Raw genomic sequence first — 16,822 nt, 5'->3', positions numbered from 1 at the left:
TTGTTGAAATTAGCAGCAGTCGAAATTCTTATCAAAATGTATGAAGGGACCACATATTTCAATATTTTAATCTAATTTTAACTATCATAATTGGATGTTAAAACAAAAATATATACTCATTATTTAATTCATTTTTTCTCTCTAATTATCATGTTTCCCACAGGGGCTCGATTTAATGTGACTTTATTAACAATGTGTTTATAGCTATGGTTTATAGCCTATCATGTTATAGTATGTTACGCTGTGGTAAGGTTAAACTCTTTAGGTAGGCTACTTACTTTACTTTACACTTTATGATTGTTCATACTTATACTCCAAAACATTTTAAACAGGGGAAATTATGTACTTTTAGTACTCTACGTGTATTTGACCGCTATAGATATATTTCAGATATTTTTAGATACACTTATAAATTACTGGTAAAAATGCATTGTCAAATGTTCAACCAGTGGTGTCTTCTTGGGCGTCATTCAGGATGTATATGACTTTCAATCAGTTTGTCGTTGAAACTTAAAATCAGTTGCTGCTTAGAGACTTGTAGTGAGGCAATAAATGCAAAAACACAATGTTCGTAATAATCCTCTTGAAGATCTTTAATTCTTGCAAGCATGGCTCCTTCTAACAATTGAGCACTAGGGAGTAACATATTTAACAGCTTTCAACAGCTTTAAAGAATTACAGCAGAGGCACTTTTAAACAGATGCATGTCGTAAAAACACAGGTACCCGCTATAAAACACTAAAACGAAACATAAACACTGAAGGGGACTTCCACAAGGGGTTGACCTCATGACCCCAGGTCAGTTTGTTCTCTTCACTAACTTTTATAAACAACGTAATCCTCAAATCACTCACTGTCACACCAGTATAAAAAGTATTGATAACAATTGAATGCAGCACTTTTACTTGTTATTGTACTTATATTGTTGTAATGGTTCTTGTTTGAGTAAATTATCTGAATACTTGTTGCACCATTGTAAATTAGGAAATGGCACGCTTGTCCAATCGGTCAGCCAGTTTTATTTTCATCCAAAGACTCTTATGATTATCACTCATCAAATGCAGTGCATTACTTTTAGGTAATAGTGTATGGCTTTAACTTTACTAAACATCAGTGTTTTCACATTTTGAATGATGTTGGTGCATAAATATAACTGCTGCATTAATGTGATGTTGTATTTTATGTGTTAGGTTGTGCTATCTGTTAAATCCTTTATATACTGTTAGATAGTTCTACTCAAATGTTTTTGTGAAACCATCATCATTTTAGTTGCATCGCTGTCCAGTTAAAACCATTTTTCTTTTAAAAGTCAAATCTCCATGAACTAAAAAAAACATTCCTGTTTTCAGCTTTGTGATGATGCATTTTCCAGCTGATATGGTAGTTTTTTAATATATTATTGATCTTAAGAAGTAGGAAAATTTTCTCAGCATCTAAATGAAAACTGCATCCTTCTGGTCATCAGAAAAGTTACATCATCCCATTTGGAAAAACATTTTTACTGGACAGGAAAGGCCTGAAAAAAGTGATCTGCGCAGAGTAACAATAGTTGTCAGACAAATGTAGTGGAGTAAAAAGTACAAAAGTTGCCTTTGAGCTGTAGTGGAGTAGAAGTATAAAGTTGCAAAACATGGTTAACTCAAGTGAAATAAAGTAAAAGTACATATTAATTGTACTTATGTACACTGTAGTAAATGTGCTTACATGCCAAACATCATTGTTATTTAAGAAAGCTGTCATTAAATAAAAGTTTCTCAGCAACATTTTCTTTATAGTGCTGGTGGTTGCTATGAAATATTCCTAACTGTAGCTAACAAGTAAACCCAACCTTGGGCTTCAATAATTCATCTGGCGCTGAATAAATTATTGAAATATGTAAATCAATCAGCAGCGACCGTCGGAAAAATAGAGCCTCGTGTTCCACCAATAGGAGTTAGAGATTCACCCCTCTGCGGAGTCTCAACCAATCAGAGAAGCACTTCCGCCATTTCCTGTTGTGGGCTCGGGAGTTGCACGGAGCATTCCTCTGGTCCAGAATGTGAATTAAATGCCCCAGCCGAAATGTGCATGGACCACTTTACTTTGCTTCTGCAAAGCTGTTGCTCATGATGGAGTTGTATATGTAAGTAATTGATATTTGTATGAAAGTGTGTGTGTGTGTGTGTTAGCTGCCTGCTGTCTTTAACCTGGAGACTCTGTAAACAGATTATAGCCGACTTTGCGGCATATGACTCCATATTGACTATCTGTGTTATTACGATGCATTGCATGCTTTATTTCTCTGTGTTTATTTAACACAAGGGTTTTGGATGTGTCCTAGCATGGGCCTCGGAGATGGCAGGTATCGGCTGTTGCACCTGATGTCATGTCGCGTGTGTTGATATTCCCTTGACAACCGCGGATCGGATACCAATATACAGGTAACGTTATGCTGCTGTGTGTGTGTTTGTCTATGTGTGTAACGGTCCACTGCAGACTAAAAGCTACATCAAGTTTATTCTACGAATCTGAAGTCTTGTAATGTGCTAAATGTACCTTTTTCTTTGCAGCCCATGTATTTCCGTGTAGTTTAATTTATAATTAAGCTGATTTAGGTTTTAATATGTAAATGCACATTGCATTTTAATAAACCAAATAAAGGCCTGTGTGATTGTATGGATAATCGAGGAATAGTGACTGTCAATACTGAAGCGGATTAGTGTCAGTCGATAAAGCAAGCGTCAAGGTAGGAAGAATAACAAGAGGCTTCCTGTTGAATTTTCAGATTAAAAGCCCACTGTCAGGTTTTAGTGCTCAATAGAAAATATAAAGATATTTCCAAACTGATGTAAAAATTCAATAAAAGTGCTTCCTGGACCCAGTTATAATTGTTTGATGGGCTCTTTGGATAAGGACAAATGTAGTAAAAAATACCAAGAAAACACTATCTTTGCAAACATTTAAAAAGCCTTTATTGTCATGGCAGACTGTTATTACAACTACAAAACCCACTCCTACAGGTTTCAGGGATTTTCTTGACTCCCTGATGAAGTCTTGATGTGAAATACCACAATTTGTAATCAAATCAATTAGGAGAGGGCAACCCTAGAGGCATGTTGTTTTTATGGTACTTTTTCAGAGTAAAGTTTAATTAAATTCTGTGACTGTGGCTCAGGGGGAAGAGCAGATTGCCCACGTATCGACGCAAGGTTGTCGGATTGATCTCAAGCTCCAAATGTCCACATGTCGAAATGTCCTTGGGCAAGACACTGAACAACAAATTGCTCTTGATAGTTTGCCAGCACCAATATGTGAGTGTGAATGGGTGAACCTGAGGCAACAGGGCTTTGGATAAAAGCGCCATATAATGCATTTTATTTACAAATTCTGTCAAATATAAAAGTGATCTAAAAGTCTATGTATGTATTTCTTAATACGTTGCAATCTACCGTAGCGGGAGTATAACTATTCAAGGATGAATCTAAATGTAAAAGGTTGTGTCCCTTCAGGATATCATAGGACTGAAGTGCGGTCATAAAATAGATAAATGCAGCTGTGAACGATGTGTGATGTTCTGCTGTCTCCCTCAGGGGCCATCATGCCCATCACCATGCTGTGGGCCGTGGATGTGTACGGCCGGGTGTACAGCCTCTCCACAGCTGGCCAGCGCTGGGAGCGAGCAGACGACATGCTGCTGGAGCTGAAGCGCGTCACCGCGGGGAAGGGCCGCTGCTGGGGCATCGGCTGCGACCACCACGTTTATCTCAACATGATGCCCAGTGAGACCTCCATCCGCTACCGGGAGGAGACCTATGAAAACCAGGTGAGGTCAAGCTGTTTGTTGACACACTTACATTGTAGACGCTGTATAGTGTTATTACTGAAGTGCTGTTTCTCTCCTTGTGTTTCAGAGGTGGAACCCTGTGGATAACTTCACTGACACGCTGCTGCCCACAGACCGCTGGCCGTGGAGCGACGTGACCGGGATGAACCCTCAGCCTCTGCACAGCTTCCAACTGCCGTCACGCAGCTGGGAGTGGGAGGGGGACTGGTACGTGGACCAGAGCTGCGGGGGGGGAGCCCAGCCAGACCGGGGTAAGAAAATGCACATACTGTAAACACACAAACAGACTTTCATTATTCTTTGCTTCTTTCTGTCTTGCTATCTTTTTTGACACTTTTTTTTGTGTTTATTTTAAATGTTTTGCACTTTTATCTGTTCAAAAGTCCTTACAAGACATCAACTCTTATATTGACATCTTGTTTGTTTATAGATGTGGTGTTTCCTTTACCTACATTTCACCTGCTTTATATGAGCTTATTTCGTGTAACCACAATATTACTTAACTATATACGAATGTATGAATTTTGATTATACTTGCATCTCTATTTGTTTGTGTAATTTGATGTTCCAACATTTTGTATGGTAAAAAAAGGTTTATTTAAATAATTTAATTTAGAAAGGATAAAAGCTTAACAAAATCATCTTTATAATTTGATTGAATTAAATATAAAATGTCTTATCCTTCTGTGTGTGTTTCTCTTCAGGGTTGGGAGTATGCAGTCGATTTCCCGGCTAACTTCTCTCCGGACAAGAAGTGGAACTCTTGTGTTCGTCGGAGGCGGTGGATCCGCTACAGGAGATACACAGCACAGGGCTCCTGGGCCAAGGTTTGGACGCTCTTAGTTTATATCTGTAAGACTCAGGAATTATGTGATAAAAAACACAATTAGTTAATCATGGCGAATTTACATTAATACAATAATCATGAAAACTGTCACGAGTGACTGTAATGTTGATTTAAGAAATGTACTTAATAAGAATTTTCTTTCACTATGGATGTTCTCTAGAAAATAAATTTGACCTATCTGTGACATGCCATACAAATAGTTTCTCAACTAAATGTATGTAGGGATTCCAGTATGTTTTGGTACCATTTCAAGAGTTTTAAGCATATTTTGATAGTTATCTCAGTAATATTACAAAGTACAATTATTTTTGCTAGGATTCTCGTGACAGTTTCACATGCGTAGTTAGATTTTGTGAACTATCTGTGTTAAAAAGGTTGAGTGCATGTACGACTGAATATTTCAAACAAAGCCACCATGTTTCTGCAGATCCCCCTGGACAACCCCAGGAAGCCCCCCCTGCCGCTCTGTGACATCAGCTGTGGTGGCTGGGAGTTAAGCGACCAGTCTGGAAGGTATCCCTACCTCTGGGGTGTTTCCCAACAAGGAGAGGTCAGTCATGTGACTCCACATTTTCTTTTTCATATAAAAGGAATAGTTTGGATGTTTTATAGTAGTTTGGCATGAGGTGCCTCTCCGTTATTTTAAATACAGTAAGGGGACTGGCATTATTTACACTCTGCTGTTTTTCACAGTAGTGTATATTTTGTGTCTTTGTACTACCATTGAAAACTTTATTCATACAGACTTATATGAGATCAAATAATGCACACATGTATCTCAGTCACACAATACAGCAGCAGGGTGATGTTAGTGCATTTCACTTGTCTTTTTGGCCACAAGAGGGCAGCATGACTTCATATAATGTACCTCTTCAAACATAAAGTTATTGAGCTATTTAACTTTACTTTCCCCTGCAGGTGTGGTTCAGGGAGGGCATCCACCCTCGGGTGCCGGAGGGCTCCAGCTGGGAGGAGATAGAAATGCCCAAGGAGGTGGCTCAGTTATCGGCGGGCCCCGGGGACCTGCTGTGGGTCGTTCTGTGGGACGGGAACCTGCTGGTCCGTACTGGCCTCAGCCTGGACTGCCCGACTGGTCCGTATTGACTGTAGTCAACTTAGCCAACCCATTCTTCTGTCATCTTTGCCCACATTTCTTTGGATTATCATATAAATTGTCAATTTCAACACCACATCCAATTTCTTCAGTATATGATTTATATTTTTAAATATTTACTGTACATAAACAAATCTAGGAAGTGGAAGAAAAGGTGTGAAATTATTGTAAACTTGTTTAAGTCTCTTAAGATGTTCCATTATGTTGTCATGTGGGAACTAAAGAACATAGGCCAGACCTACAGTAAACTTCCCTACAAAGAATATCACTCATTTACTTATTTTACATTTCTCAAGTCAAATATGGTGGTTTAAGTTTTAAAGTAATTTGAAAAAATATGCTATTAATTAGAACTTTTGCTTTAGAGGACAAAGACTTAAATAAAACAGCTTGCTTAGATAAGATTGCCTTCGTGCTGAGTCAGTGAACATCAATCTTTTTCCTCTCAGGCACATCGTGGGTGGAAGTTGAATCCCCAACGAAGGAGATGGAAGCGCTGCATGTGTCTGTTGGAGTGAGCGTGGTCTGGGTGGTCACTAAAGACTATAAGGTGAATCCGTACTCCTCCTATATGTAACACTCTTAATAGCTGTTGTTTATGTGGTGTTAAGTAACACATATCTGTGTGTTTACGTGTGCAAGGTGTGGTTCAGGCGTGGCGTGAACTCTCACAACCCCTGTGGCTCCGGCTGGATCAGCATCGGAGGGGAGATGATGGTGGTAGATGTGGGACTCAATGACCAGGTAAAAGACTTCATATAATAAGTATTTATGAAATTACAATCTGAATTTAGAGTCATAAAACAAACTGAAACTCCAAGAGACCGTCAAAACAGCATTCCCCTCTTATACATTTTGCCATTAAAAGCTTGTTCTTGTTCTTTGTTTTTGTTCTTCTTGTTCTTGTTCTTCTTGTTCTTCTATTACGAAAATCATGAAGCTTTAGCGTTTCAGTTATTCCTTCAGACCTTACGATTCACTTTCAGCTCAACTTTGGATCTGGTTTCAGGACAGATCAGGGCTGGGGTTGGTGCAGGAGAGCTTTCGTTCTGTGTCTCACTGCTGAGGACATAGCTAGCACTGCAAACCCTATTCTCACCCCTCCTCCCCTTCTGTTTCTCACCCCTCCTCTCCTTCCCCAAACACTCCTACCTCGGGCCTGTAGTCCTAGCCCGTTACCCTGTAACACGAGTACTGTCAGACGCTCCAAGCCAATGTCCCAGCAGTAGCACCTCAGGCCCAGCCTTATATATCCCAAGACTATATTCTTACTGGCGTGACATATGGAAACTCCCTAATTAGAAGCAGGCCAAGCCGTCACCATCCTATCCCATATTTCAGGGCTGCGATTATGGATATGGCTGGTGTTAGGAGGCAGGCGCCAGTGTTACAGTATATGGCCTTATAAGTAACAGCTGCCTGTGTCCTGATAGTGCCACTGATGGAGTGAATAAAACATCATTCTGTTGTATTTGCCACATTTTTCCCTTTTGAGGTACGTGGGTATACAGTATATGCCTGTTGCCTTTCATCTTTGCTGTTCTACATTGTTTTCTCTTCTTTCTGTCTGTCAGGTGTGGGCTGTAGGTGAGGACCGCGGGCTGTATTTCAGGATGGGTGTGACGCTGACTGAGCCAAGTGGGAGCGGCTGGATTCCTGTTTCGGGCCAATGGGGAAACAACAAAGAGTTTATCCCACCCAGGTCTGTATTGAAGAAAAATCTTCTTCAATCTAGAAGTGAAACTGACCTGATTACATCCCCTATTTTTTCCTTCTCTGTCCATATGTGTTAAATAGGAAGGAGTGTGAGTTTGGGGGTCAGCTGACTGATGCCTCTCGGGCCTCGGTTCTGAGCTGCACTGACTCAGACTCAGAGTTGGGTCCAGCCGAACCACCAAATAGCAGCAAAGACGCTGCCGTCCTGGAAGCAGCAGCCTCCTCTGTTGTCCCTTTAGGAAGAGCTGACACACCTACGCCCCCCCTGAAATCAGATGACACCCCCTCAGCCTCCCTACAGGATGCCCCCAAAACATTCATCCCTGCAAGTGACAGCTTCATTAACAGCCTGGTGTCAGACAGAGACAAAACCTCCACCCCACAGCAGTCCATCACAGAGGCACCGCAAGAGGAGGTGGAGGAGCCGTCCCCAGCCCTGATAGCCCTGACCCCGGGGACCGTGAGGCCTGACGTCCCCTGGATGAATGTGGATCTGGAGGGGGCCGGAGCAGCTCGATGTGCGCAGGCGGCAGGACCCTCGTTGGGGGATGGCAGTGCTGCTGCCACCTATGCCCTGGGGACCCTGGAGACCCCTCAGGGGGTTGGAGAAGCGGACGCGCCCGTGTGGACCTGGATCTCTGGGGGGGGCTGCGATGTGGACGCCAGTTCTCAGATCAGCTGGCTCAGTCCCACAGGTATAAGGACAACTACTTTTGTTTGATGATATATTGTTCCAGAATTAACTGTGAAAAACAACATTATTTACATTTTAAGACCATAAAAACAACCTTTCAAGGTAAAAAATAAGTTTTTAAGTAAATTCAGATAAATAAAAGAAAAAGAAAAAAAACATTTAAATAGATCCTTGGGGCTCAGTAAACAACATTTGCACTATATATTTTTTACCAATTTCCATTTTTTCCAAAAATACCTTTTTTAAGATTGCAAAAAATAGTACTCAAAATAATTTAAACACCTCATAGGAACTTTACTTATGTTCCAAATTTGATCACATTTAATATCAGTTCATGTCTGTATATCTGTGTTTGTATGTATGTGTGTCTTTGTGTTGTGTTTTAAACATTTGTGCATGTAAAGAGATATACTGTAGTGTACAGTATGTGTCATCTCTATGGTTGTCTGTCTGTCTGTTTAAATGTGTGAATCGTCGTTCTGTCAGGTCCACTCACCAGCTCTCTGTCACTGACTCCAGTTCAGTCAGCGGCCTGGAGCGAGCAGCAGCAGCAGGAACACCGAGAGGAGATCAGCAGGAAGCCGCTGGAGAGAAGCCACGTAAGACCGCTTGTGTCTTAAACTTCTCTTAAACCCCTCGTTGTCTTGGTTTATCACACCTTGCCTTACATCCTCCTGTTTCCTTTGCCAGTCGGTGTGGGTGCGTAAAGGTGCGCTGCGCTGGATGAGGGACTGGAAGCCTCAGCGCTGGGTGGATGTGAGTGTTGCTCTGGAGCAGTCCACCAAGTCTGACGGCAGGAAGGACAGCATCTTCTTTGTCTACTACACACAGTATGACGAGAAGAAGGTTGGTTCTGCTGTTAAAGAAACATTTCCTCCCCAAAATGACCACTTATATCTTTAAATATCCTGTGTCAACTTGAATTGTTCAAGGTGTAGAAGTTGTTAGGAAATAGAGACAAACAACCTCTATCTTTGACTGACACTGTCCAACTGTTACTGTTTAAGTGTGATTGCTGGTGTTTAACCACAGACAAGGGTGAATTATGTCCATTGGGTTTTTTATGAATGAGTCTGCTACAAAGAATTAAGAACAGTCTTGATGAAGTGAAATAATGGAGGACTGCGTTTGACAACTGCAAAACAGTATAGTTACACCTGTTTGTCACACACTTGCAGTAATTCTGCTTAATGAAGTCGTAACCTGATTTATTCACAAACACATGCATTCACACCATAACAAATTCTTCACGCATTCTTCAAGTAATAGTCCCTTAAATGCTCCCTTCACAGCTTCTTTTTATACAAATGTTCTTGTATCTGTGTTACAGTACCTGCATGTGTGTATAAATGAAGTGACGGCGCTGGTTCCAGTGCTCAGGGACTGCCACCATGCCTTTGCTGTGTACACCACCCAAAGGACCAAACAGAGGGGGCCTCTGGTGCTGGCAGCACAAACTGAGAAGGACATGAATGACTGGGTAACAATCACATACATTACAAACTTTCTCTCTTACCTGTAATGCTATTTATCAATCTAGATTGTTTTGCTGTAAGATACCAAGGGACGTAAATATTGGTAGTGGAGATGTCTGCTTTGCTCTCAAATATAAAGGAACTTGGCACTCGGCCTGTGGTACTCAAAGCGCCAAAATAAGACCTTTTTAAAAACTGGACAGAAATGTCTCTTTCATGTCGGAACATTTAGGTTTTTACCAAACTACACCCACCATGAAGGAAGCGTGATTTTTCTCGACTATCTTGAATCGTGAAAAACCAATTACTGTTGAGTTTCTCAAAATAAAAAATGTTTGCCGCTATGATCACCAGAGTTGGGTTGTAACGGAATACATGTAACGGCGTTACGTAATCAGAATACAAAAATCAAGTAACTGTATTCAGCTCGCGTTACATTTGAAAAACGAGTAATCTGATTACAGTTACTTTCGTAAACCATGAAGTGAATACATTTTGGATTACTTATTGGAATTATTGGTGGAAAGATTTCCTCACAACATTTAATATTCATTACTAAAGGTACAGCCGAATCATCACAGCGCACAAAACCCATTACCGCCGCAGATGGACCAAAAAAGGGAGCGTTTGAAAAAAAATCGTGGGTCCGCTCGCTCAGTGAAACAATAACAACGAAACATGGAGGAACAAAAGTCTGCGTTTAAATTGCGCGTGTGTGTGTGTGTGTGTGTGTGTGTGTGTGTGTGTGTGTGTGTGTGTGTGTGTGTGTGTGTGTGTGTGTGTGTGTGTGTGTGTGTGTGTGTGTGTGTGTGTGTGTGTGTGTGTGTGTGTGTGTGTGGTGTGTGTGTGTGTGTGTGTGTGTGTGTGTGTGTGTGTGTGTGTGTGTGTGTGTGTGTGTGTGTGTGTGTGTGTGTGTGTGTGTGTGTGTGTGTGTGTGTGTGGTTAAAACACATCAGCCTGCGGTCGCTCTTTAGCCTTTCTAATGACTCTGAAGGTAAACACAGTGAAGGCGGTGCGTGAAAGGCACTGCACACTCCTCTTCTCAGAGGCTGAGTTAACCCTCCCGCTGCCTCCTGGTGCTGCAGAGATTTCATGAAGTGAAGGAGGTTTTCCTTCTATAAAACAGCTGCGGGCAGCAGATAGGCTACTGTGAGTGTCACGGACATGAATTCATAGATCAAGGCAGACTGGTGCACACACTCTCCTGTTTTGCCGATCCGGTGCTTAAACAAATATAGCTCCACACCCCTGGCCGAAATGTCCTTAAAATGAAGTCCGAGTTCGACATTTTAATTCATGTCCTGCCAACATTGGCACTCCTCACATCCCAAGCTGCATCCCCAAAAAGTGTATTATGTTGTTACATCGTTTCAGATGTTATGTTTCAGTTGTGCTCTTGATAAGCCATTAAAACAGTAAATACACGTTCAGTTTCCTTTTGCTTTTTGTGTCTCCTGTTCACCAAAACATACCCATCTGTGATGGAAAAACAAAGTAATCCAAAAGTAATCTAAAAGTCATCTGAATACTGTATTCGGATTACTTTCAGAGCCATGTATTCAGTAATCAGTAACTGATTACATTTACAAAGTAACCCTCCCAACCCTGATGATCACCCAGGCAAAGTGAAATATTTTTCAATTACGAGAGAAGGCTTCCCTGCTGCCAGTATCTTCAACATTTGGCAACTCCCAACAAAACAGTCTAGATGGATAAAGATGTGTAGCCCATTGCTGATCTCATTTCCCTGTTTGTGGCTCTGTCCTCTGGTTTCAGTTGAGCCTGTTGTCTGACTGTTGCTGTGAGGGTCGAGGGATCGCCGGCCCCCCCTCCAGACAGGCGCTGTGGTCCACCACCTCAAAGGGAGACATCATGGTCCACGAGCCGTCCTTCTCCCTGGAGGCTGCTGCGCACACACTGGCCTGTGACCTCATGTGAGACTCAGACTAAATACTAAACTCTGTCTGCCTGCTTTTGTAGTGTTCATTCTCTTCTCTTGGTTTCCATCACTTATTCTGTGTCTACGTGATCTTGACCGCTTAGTCTTGAAAGTTTGGAAAAATGCTTGATTTGAACCAAAATATTTTCACGGTTAAGAATATGCCTAAAGTTGAGTAGAGATTGAAAAATCTGCTTGATATAAAACAAAATCTGTTGATTTATCTCCAGTACAACATTTAAAATCACCAATTTTTTAAAATATGAATTGAAATAATACTGTCGTCATATTTGTTGATGTCTCCTGGCATCAAAAATAAAATAATAAGCAGCTGGTAAAATAAACAATGTGGAAATATACATTGGTTGCTATGGGTATAAAGGGATTCTGTACACTTAATTTTTCGCAGTTGCATTTAATATTTGATGATAAGGCTTCAAGAGTCTGTATATTCCTGATCTCTGAGCTTTGATATAGCTTCTTTTTTTTTTAAAGCTGTATGAACCGTGTCTTAATTCTGCTGCATGTCCGTTAATGTCGCTAACATGCTAACATACTGCTCTGCATTATGAAAATGGATATTAAATGTTCTGCTAATGTGTCAAATCTATGTCATGCTGTGAGTGGCAGCACTGTGTGCTAACAACAATGTGGCTAACGCTGGGTGCTAATGCTGGCTGCTCCGCTGTGTGCTGCTGCAGGTTCTGGCGCCAGGTCCCGGGTCACCTGCGCTGTGTAGAGTCTAACAGTCTGGGGCTGGTGTGGGGCGTTGGGTGGGACGGCACCGCCTGGGTCTACAGTGGTCGCTATGGGCAACCGACCGCCCCTGGTAAACTGTCCCATATGATTCCCACAAATTGTGCAATTATTCAGTTATCATCTCCTTTTAATATATATATGTACAAACCAGTGATGGCGGGTCCCTTAAAACATTTTTTTTTATTAGAGGCTTTTTCTCAGTTAAGTATTTATTGCTGCTGTTTGAATGATTAACCAATATGTTGATCAAAATGTATCTGTGACCATTTTAATCATTGTTTACTTGATAGATTTGATTGATATGCTAGTGCTTGTTCTGTAATGCATAATTGGTGCAATAATCTCTAATGAAAATGATAATTAACCCATCTTTTTGTCACATTTCTAATGATTTATTTGCTTTACTACCATTTGTATTTAATTAATCTTTTTTCTAACAGCTTGTAGTTTTGTGTGCAATTGCTTAAGCATCTGCTGTAGCTGTAGAGATCTATTTGCCCACACTAGTGTAACTATTTATCTGCTAGCATTACATTAGTGTCTATGTTTGTGTTGACAGCAGGAGATGAGGTTCAGATGCTCCAGCAGACTGATTTCAGGAGTGTCCATGTGTATGAGAATCAAAGATGGAACCCTATGACTGGATATACAGACAAGTAGGAACATTTCATCTTCTGCAGTTTGAGTCAAGTCTTTGCTCTCTTTGACTGCTCCTTAAACATTAACTTCTTGCTTCTTGGCTCCAGAGGACTTCCTACAGACCGTGCGATGTGGAGTGATGAGAGCGGACTGAATGAGTGCACCAAAGGAAACACAAACCCTCCCACCCCTCAGTGGTCCTGGGTAGGTGGTATAGAAAATCCCTCCTGTGCACAAATTCAATTTCTTGTTTAATCTCCAGCTGATCTCCATCAAAACTGTGTCTCAGGTGTCAGAGTGGACTGTGGATTACAACGTTCCTGGAGGGACAGACAAAGAGGGCTGGCAGTACGCTGCAGACTTCCCTGTGTACGTTACTGTTATTTCTCAGGATATAAAAACAAAAAAGAGAATAAAGTTGCTATTTTTCTGACTGCTCTCCCTCTTACAGGACGTTTCATGGCCACAAAACCATGAAAGACTTTGTGAGGCGCAGAAGATGGACGAGGTAATCAAACTCTCATATCACATATTTCGGATGTTTGTAAATCTGACATTTAAAACCATAATATTCTGTATACAGGAAGTGTAAGATCACGTTGAGAGGTCCATGGCAGCAGGTCCCGCCCATCCGTCTGAGTGACATCTCTCTGATGCCGTGCCTGGCGCAGAGCAGCATGGAGCAGGTCCCTCTGTGGGCCCTCAGCGATAAGGGGGATGTGCTGTGTCGCCTGGGAGTCAGACCCCAAAACCCTGAGGTGAGAAACGAGATGGAAAAAATATTTCTGACTGACAGTCAGACTTAACCCAGAGAGGTTTAAAGTGAGTACATCATGATGAAAACAGGATTCCTTGTGTGTCCATTTCCTTAAATTTGCACCATTTGCACATTCTTCAGCACAGAACATGGTTTTTTTTATTTCAAATCTGACATGTTGAACATATTTGAGATTACTTTTTTGCAATGATTTTCTTCCATTCTATGTTTATGTTTCCTGATTTTCTTCTCGTTTTCTACTCGTATGTTTATGTTAAGCACCAATACACCAGAGTAGATTCCTTGTATGTGAAAACTAACTTGGCAATGTACCAGATTTCGATTTTGATTCATCTCTTCTCTGCAAACATCGCTAAACACAAGTCTCCCCTCTAACTGCGGTGTGTTTGGTCTCACAGGGCAGCTCCTGGCTTCATGTCGGCACAGATCAGCCCTTCAAGTCCATCTCCATCGGCGGGGCCAACCAGGTGTGGGCCATCGCTAAGGACGGAGCTGTGTTCTACAGAGGCTCCGTGTCCCCTCAAAACCCTGCAGGTCAGCTGACAAAAAGTCTAAATGCTCCGAGGGAAATTGTTTATGCATAAAAAACATCTTCTCCTATATCCAGTATTAAAAGCCTGTGAATGTTCTAGTTTTTAGTACATGCAACAGACATTAAACATCAAGTGCTCTCCCCCCTCTGCAGGAGAGTGCTGGTACCACATCCCGTCCCCCCCCAGGCAGACCCTCAGACAGCTGTCTGTTGGGAGGACCTCCGTCTTTGCTGTGGATGAAAACAGTGAGTAGTGGAAAACACAATTTTTATACCTACTTAAAACCAAAGAGCCTTACATTTCAGTCAACCAATCTCTATGTATGTATGTATAGGTAACCTGTGGATCAGACAGGGCCTCACCCCCAGCTACCCCCAGGGCTCTGCCTGGGAGCTCATCTCCAACAACGTCAGCAAGGTTACCGTGGGGCCGCTGGACCAGGTCAGTGTCTACAGCCTCCTGTCAAATACAGTGGATTTTACTATGTGTACTCTGTATGTATACTGGATTTACCAAAGCCACTAAATCATCCATCAGAAAGCTTTAGGGCAGTATTGATGGGGATGCTTGGTTTGCCAACAGAAGTGAGTTTTATCAGCATGTGGGAGATATGACAGTGAGATCCCGGGGTAAACTATATATATAGATATATAAACCGTGATTGGCTAGTGTTGGCTCAGTGCTGTGGTTCTCTCCAGGTGTGGATCATTGCAGATGGAGTTCCAGGTTTCACTTCTGAACCCCCCGGAGCGGTCTGCCACAGGCTGGGGGTCGGTCCCATGCAGCCCAAGGGCCAGGCCTGGGACTTTGGTATAGGGGTGAGTCCACCATCATGAAGTAAACACTGTCTATATCATATTTTATTGATAATAATAATAACAAAGCAAGATAATTACGTTTTATTTTTGTCCTGGGGAATCTCCCCAAAAATACACAAATTAGCAATTGCATAACTGCTGCTGCAGTTGTGTGAAGTTACCTTAATTAAAGTACTTGGATTATGACAGCATTTTCACTACTTGACAACTAAAATAATGGCAAAATTAATTTTGTTTTCATAATGAGGTGATCCAAAGTTACCAAGTAAAGTTTCCAAAGAATATTTTATTAATTTACTTTTTTTTATTGAACAGGGTTTTAAAATATTCCAGTATATTGCGGCCTCCTTAGCGCCCTCTAGTGCTCACATAAGTTAATGGCAAGTCATTTATTTCCCTCTGTGTCTTCCAGGGAGGATGGGAGCACATCAGTGTGAGGGGGAACTCAGTGGAGGCTCCTCGTGCCCCTCATGTTCCGGCTGTGGGACCCCCGCGCAGCCCGCTCCCCCCGCTGCCCCCGACACAAGTCAACGGGAGTGCTGTGGGTGTGTAGCATCCTCCTCTTCTTCCTCCTCTTCCTCCTACCCGGCCCTGTCTGTGCCTGGATCCACATTCTTCTTCTTGGACCATTCCTACCCTTCATGTCGAGGGGATGCACAATCTGGGTTTAGACTGTTTACTTTGGTTGGATTTGACCCCTGATCAATGGATGAATGTTACTCCCTGGATCGTTTCCTTGGTAGGAATCATGTCAGTGTGCGGTGAAGACAAAACAGAAAAGGGATCTTGAAATATTGTGGGATGAAAATGTAAAAGGCAGCGCATGTGTGTGCTTTAGGCTATGTTCATTGGGTGTTTAGGGATCTAGCAATAGCTTTTATTCTTGTATACTAAATCCTGTGATAACCTGAGAGGGCGGGACTTTGATAAAGGGTTAGGGTTCGGTTACTAAACTAACTTCAAACACACAATCCCACTGTAGCCTAAACTGTCTCGGTTTATAGAAGTTTGTTTGTTTTTGCCGGTCGTACATTTGCATGTGATTTTATTTATTATTTTATTTATTTATTGCACTTTTGTTGATTTTTGATTGTCCATATATTTTGGTCTATTATGTTTGCAATGGAGTGTATTGTTTCGCCCTTATTGCTACAACAAGGCAAAATGTGAGATCTTCCCACTTCTACAATGTTCTATACTTACAAGCGACTCCAGAGGTATATATAAATAATCATTCTACATTACCAAACATCTCTATCTTCCTGCAATAAGTACAGTTCTTCCTGTCAGTATTATATCCACACATACTCCTGCTATGACATGACATGACGGTGACTGTTGAACTTCCACAGTAGGTCTAAATATCACCATGACTCGACATTCATCTTACAAGGGCATTGAAATGTGAAATAAAAATCTAAAAAATGTCTTTATGTTTGGGGGTCATTGCAGTCGGTCTGGAAAACAAGTTGATTGCAGTTCTTATTTTGATAAATGGATCGAGAGGATTAAAGTTATAGAACAGATTTAGAATTAAACAAAATTCTCCAGCTAGGTTTAAATCAAGGACATGAGGTGGACATGGTATTCCTTTTAACCACTACTAACCAAACAATACTTAATTAGCCTGTTAAGCCCCAAAGCCCCCCTCGGCGGGGGCTTTTTTTCTTTTCTTTTCACGACACTG

The 16,822-nt window shown here is 41.6% G+C and overlaps 1 protein-coding gene across 1 annotated transcript; it reads left to right on the top strand.

The window, feature by feature from the left end:
- Window positions 1-1,808: 1,808 nt before the first annotated feature.
- On the top strand, window positions 1,809-16,562 carry tecpr1b (tectonin beta-propeller repeat containing 1b). The gene is given in 27 exon segments (XM_034219828.1): window positions 1,809-2,122; window positions 2,321-2,420; window positions 3,570-3,802; window positions 3,891-4,046; window positions 4,048-4,074; window positions 4,528-4,650; window positions 5,098-5,220; window positions 5,589-5,763; window positions 6,234-6,334; window positions 6,427-6,528; window positions 7,359-7,486; window positions 7,582-8,195; window positions 8,681-8,793; window positions 8,885-9,040; window positions 9,525-9,674; window positions 11,446-11,603; window positions 12,310-12,437; window positions 12,927-13,023; window positions 13,114-13,210; window positions 13,296-13,375; window positions 13,458-13,514; window positions 13,590-13,764; window positions 14,183-14,318; window positions 14,470-14,562; window positions 14,652-14,758; window positions 15,016-15,135; window positions 15,548-16,562. Coding segments are annotated over 25 exon segments (3,582 nt in total). The 5' UTR covers window positions 1,809-2,122; window positions 2,321-2,420; window positions 3,570-3,577; the 3' UTR covers window positions 15,689-16,562.
- The last annotated feature ends 260 nt before the right edge of the window (window positions 16,563-16,822 follow it).

Source organism: Gymnodraco acuticeps, unplaced genomic scaffold, assembly GCF_902827175.1.
Source record: "Gymnodraco acuticeps unplaced genomic scaffold, fGymAcu1.1, whole genome shotgun sequence".
In the NCBI taxonomy this organism is placed as follows: Eukaryota; Metazoa; Chordata; class Actinopteri; order Perciformes; family Bathydraconidae; genus Gymnodraco; species Gymnodraco acuticeps.
Note: the sequence above shows the minus strand (reverse complement) of the source record. Positions and strands in the feature narration are given on the sequence as shown.